A 5,098-nucleotide genomic window follows, 5' to 3' on the forward strand; every position below is an offset into this window, starting at 1 on the left:
AAAGTTGATGGAAGTTTGCTATTGTTATCGGTTGAGAGTTGCAGAGACTGTGTTATGCTGCGAAAACAAGATGTGTTGGACGCGCCAGAGACTTTAATTTTTGTGGGGGCCTCGTTTTTCTTGTGGGTATTGAGAACGTATATATATTTATTTTTTTGATTCTCCTATGAGGAAACTTGTACAAGCTTCAACTCTGTTACGGTCTCTGTGGAGCGAGTGCGTTCCTCGCTGAAATGTTACTGGGATTCGCCGCCGTTGGGGTGCGTTCTACCTTAAAGCGCTGAATGTATTTGCGTACCGTGGGGCAGAAGAGATTTGTTATTTTGTGCGCAGAGACGGAGGAGGCGATGCGGACATGTGTGGGCGCACATCTTTTTCCCTGTTATTTTTTATGAACACACATTTTCGATACATCACGTTTTGTAACCAACTGGAAACAAGTGGGTTGCCCCTGCCTTGTCGCCGTTTAACGAAAGCCCTGTGCCTTCATCCATTTTCCCCGTGGTTACGTGTTTTGTCTTGCACCTTGTCCTTTCCCCGTATGTGCGTCCCACTCGTATATGCATTTATTGTTTCGTGATTCGATGTTGGAAAGCGCTTCAAAGGAGCTATGTGGCGGCTGCTTCGTCGCGCGTGTGTAAAAAAATTTCCGGGGGGTCAAACGGCTTCCACTACTTTTGGCTGCAGCGTCAAAAGAGGTGCAACTACCATCGGCATGTCGGATGATCCTCCGGCGGCAGATCCCATTCTTTTCGACGCCCCGGTGGCGTCCCGTGTGGTTGGGCGCGAGAGGGAAATCATGCAACTGTGGCAGAACTTACTAGCGGGACGACATTGTCAGGTAATAGCGGGACTGGACGGCATTGGAAAAACAACTATCGCGGTGGAGTTCTGCAGCCGGGCACGACGCAGTGGGCGCTTCACTTGTGTTCATTGGTTCGACTGGGATGATTCACTCGAGTCGCATCTTTTACAGTTCTTTCAGTCGATGAAGGGGCGGAAGGAGAAGGATGTATTGCTCGTTGTAGATGGCACGCCAAACCCGCAGGTCGTTCTTCAACTAATACCTGATCATCCGAATGTGTACGCACTGGTAACGAGCAGTGCGGATCCAGTCGGGAATCTAAAGATACCCGTTCTGAAAGCCGGCTCATTCACAGAGGTTGATGCGGACCAATTTTTACAGGGTATTAACGTAGAGGAGAGAGCCACATCCTCTACCAGAGATGTGATGCACGCTGTCTGTCGTGTTCCTATTCTTATGCATTTGGCCTGTTGCCTCATGGAAAGTGGTTCCGTCAGTCCCGAAGAGCTGCGGAGTTTGCTGTTGGCAAAAGGGGTTGGCGCGGAGGGTACCATAAGTGTTTCCCACGCGCTCAATGTGTTCCTTGATGTTGCACTCAATGAGCTTGAATCCCATTTTCCTGATGGAACAAAACAGCTGCGAACCCTGGCATTCTTTGACGCTCGAAACATTCCTTACGCTGTTGTAGACTCTGTTGTGGGGAGTGAGAGGGGAGAGGAGTTTGTTATGTTTCTCACTGGTTTGGGGATTTGTGGCCAGAGGTGGGAGGATTCCTCACTCTTCATACATAGTTGTATCGCCGATGCGCTCCTTACAGGGGCAGATGATGCCATATTGCTGCGAAGTGCTGAGGTTCTTCAGGCGTTGTGGCCGCGGCGTTGGCGCTCCGCGGGAAGCAGCACAGCACACGAATTGGTACGTCACACGACGGCGCTGCTGAAGTGGTTTAACGCTCGTAAGCTGTCGTTGAGCAATGATTTACTGCTGGGGCTCGACAGGAGCGCGACGTTCCTCGCACTCAATGAAGGTAAAGAACTTAGAAAGGCTGCCGAGTTTTGGATTCGTGTTGTCAATTCGGATCAGCATGCTGACCGACGTACAACCGAAGCAGTTCGTGTTGGTAGAGAATGCGGCAGATTGCTACATTTTCTGAGAGACCAGCGCGCCAGTAGCGTATTGCAGTACGCATATCATTTGGGAGTTGCAGTATACGGACAACAGTCGCCCGAAGCCGCTCTTATACTGGGATGTTATGCACCATACCTTCCGTCCTCTCACGAGACCGTTCAGTTACTGTGTCAGTCTGCGGCCGCTCTCAAAAACCGCCTGGGTTGCGCAGAAGCCGTTCTCGGGAGGGAAGAAGAACGCATGCTTCTTGAAACTGTTTTTGTACTTTACATGTGTCAAGGGCAAATGTTGCAGGAGTTGGGCGAATTGGTGCCGGACTCCCTTTGGGAATCGCTTCAAAGTGTGGAGAAGGAACTAAAAGGTGGTAAACACTCCAAACTGAAGTGAGGAGTTAATAGGACTACTTTCCCCCCATTGATGCGGACGCTTTTGCGCGGCGCTTGCTACCTGTAATCGACAACTGGCTCTCCTGTCTCATTCCCTTCGAGGGCGTGCGGAACACGAAAGAGACGTTTGTTTGTGTGGGCGAGTGCGATTTTAACGATGGGGAAGCGTGTTTCGTTGCTTCCTTCTTAGTAAACAAAATTTTAACTTAAGCGGCGAGCTCGTGACTTAGGGCCACTCCAACAATATCTTTCATTGCCTGTTTTCACTGTTCATCTGTTTCTCGCATGAATGCGTTTTTAATGTTATTTTTTTCTTTTACTTACTGTTAGTGGAACGTGTGTGTGTGTGTGTCATAGAACTGCTTTCCAGCAACGCATCGCACCAGAAAATTAATATACCTTAGTCATTCCATTTCCTATTGCGGGTACAACGATAACGGTGGTAAAACCGTCGGCGTTTTTTTTTTCTAAGTAATCGAAACAACGAGAAGTAGCGGGAAGGTCAAGAACAAAAATAAGAAAAACAAGCGGGATCATGTCCACTGCACCGAATGCGAAGAACAACATAAGCCTGAAGAAGTCTGTGGGCGATGTTTGGCCGTTAACGGCGAAGCGAGTGCTTATGCGTGTCGATTTCAACGTTCCTATGCAAAATGGCCATATTACTAACGATTATCGAATCCGTGCGGCGATTCCAACGATACGGCGGGTTATTGATCAGGGTGGTATTTGTATTCTCCTGAGCCATCTTGGACGGCCCAGAGGCGTTTCAATGGTTGCGGGTGTGCGAGATATAAGACGGCGATATCACGAGGCTCAGTTTCACGACAACAAAGGTAAAACAGCGTTTTTTAGTGTTCTACCGGGAGAGGAGAAAGTTAAAATATTAGCGAAATCCAGTGCACGGGAAGAGGCAACGCACATATCACCTGAGGTGAAATCTGGAAAAACAATGCTGTTTGCGCGCCTTCCTGAGGACGAGAAGAAATCTTTGCTTATGCAGTACTTAAACGAAAACAAAGACAGTGCGTTACCGCAGATGAGTGTTAGTGCAGGCTACGAAGAGCAATACAGTCTTCGTCCAGTTGCTGTAAGGCTTGCCGAATTACTCGGCCAACATGTATATTTTGCTCACGACTGCTTGGATGCCAGAGTAGAGGTTTCGCGGTTAAAGCGTGGAAATGTTATGTTACTTGAAAATGTACGGTTCTACAGCGAAGAAAACGGTGAAAATGCTGAGGAACGTGAAGCCATGGCCAAGATCCTTGCGTCATATGGTGATGTTTACATCAGTGATGCTTTTGGTACAGCTCACCGTGACAGTGCTACCATGACCGGAATTCCAAAGATTTTGGGTCACGGTGCTGCCGGTTATTTGATGGAGAAGGAGATTTCATACTTCGCTAAGGTACTTGGTAACCCGCCGCGTCCGCTGGTTGCTATCGTTGGTGGAGCGAAAGTGAGCGACAAGATCCAACTTCTGGATAACATGTTGCAGCGCATCGATTATCTCTTAATTGGTGGTGCAATGGCATACACATTTCTGAAGGCTCAGGGTTACAGCATTGGAATATCCATGTGCGAGGAAAGTAAACTTGAATTTGCTCGATCCCTGCTGAAGAAGGCGGAGGACCGCAAGGTGCAGGTTATTCTTCCAATTGATCATGTTTGCCACACGGAATTCAAAGCTGTGGATTCTCCATTGATAACTGAGGATCAAAACATCCCTGAAGGACATATGGCTCTGGATATTGGTCCCAAGACTATTGAAAAATATGTTCAGACGATTGGGAAGTGTAAGAGCGCCATTTGGAACGGTCCCATGGGTGTATTTGAAATGGTTCCTTATTCCAAAGGTACATTTGCAATTGCGAAAGCCATGGGTCGAGGAACTCAGAAACGTGGACTCATGAGTATCATCGGTGGTGGTGAGAGTGCGGGTGCGGCTGAACTCTGTGGTGAAGCTGCACGTATTTCTCATGTTTCAACTGGTGGTGGTGCGTCTTTGGAACTCCTCGAGGGCAAAACGCTTCCCGGCGTTGCAGTATTGGACGAAAAGTCGGCGGTTGTGTCGTATGCCTCTGCAGGTACTGGAACTCTTTCTAACCGGTGGAGCTCTCTTTAAACTTCCAGAAAAAATATATTTCTGCAAAATACTTTTGGAAGTTTGTCTTGTCTTTATAGATGAAGGATTTGTTTCTTTTTTGTGATGTTTTCAAGGTTAATTAGTTTTGGGGGTTCGTTATCTTAATTATTTTGGTGGGTGGGAGTAAATAAAGCAGAGGTAAATTTTTTGGTGACACAAAAATTGGGAAGCTTCGTGTTCTTACTTGTTCAACTGAAAAATGCCTTTTCAGGAATTCATATTTGGGAGTTATTGTGGTGTAGAAGGACTGAGGAACAGAAGAAAGCAGAGGTTATTTGCCCCTTCATGAGGAAATGTCGATGTAATTAAGTATGAGGGAGGACATGTTGATACTGGGAAATGGACTCTAAAAATGAGAAATAAAGGGAAAGAGAAAGGAAGAGTGATATATATTTATTTTTGGAAAAAAACACCTTTCGTTTGCTTGCGCTGCTGAGTGGGAGATCATTCTCCATGTTATATGTCCTTTTTCTAGTGGTTGAGATTGTGTTGTTGTTGTTTTTTCAATTTCTTCTGTGGATGATCTTCCTCGTGAAGAAGACGCAGAAAGCGGGCCACACGGAGTGAATTCATACCTTACTTAAAATAATATAAAACGTATTAAAATATGTAATTATATATATATATATATAT

General features: G+C 46.5%; 1 protein-coding gene and 1 pseudogene across 2 annotated transcripts; both read left to right on the plus strand.

The window, feature by feature from the left end:
• The first annotated feature begins 610 nt into the window (after positions 1-610).
• Positions 611-2,320, plus strand: TEOVI_000890500:pseudogene (annotated as a pseudogene). The gene has a single exon. A coding segment is annotated over exon 1 (1,710 nt).
• Positions 2,321-2,854: 534 nt separating this feature from the next.
• On the plus strand, positions 2,855-4,444 carry TEOVI_000890600 (phosphoglycerate kinase; the record flags this gene model as incomplete). Its single annotated transcript, XM_067220562.1, has 1 exon — positions 2,855-4,444. The coding sequence occupies one exon, from the start codon at positions 2,855-2,857 to the stop codon at positions 4,442-4,444; it is 1,590 nt and encodes a 529-aa protein (XP_067076663.1).
• Between the last annotated feature and the right edge of the window lie 654 nt (positions 4,445-5,098).

Source organism: Trypanosoma equiperdum, assembly GCF_001457755.1.
Source record: "Trypanosoma equiperdum strain OVI genome assembly, contig: ctg_1182, whole genome shotgun sequence".
Classification (NCBI taxonomy): Eukaryota; Euglenozoa; class Kinetoplastea; order Trypanosomatida; family Trypanosomatidae; genus Trypanosoma; species Trypanosoma equiperdum.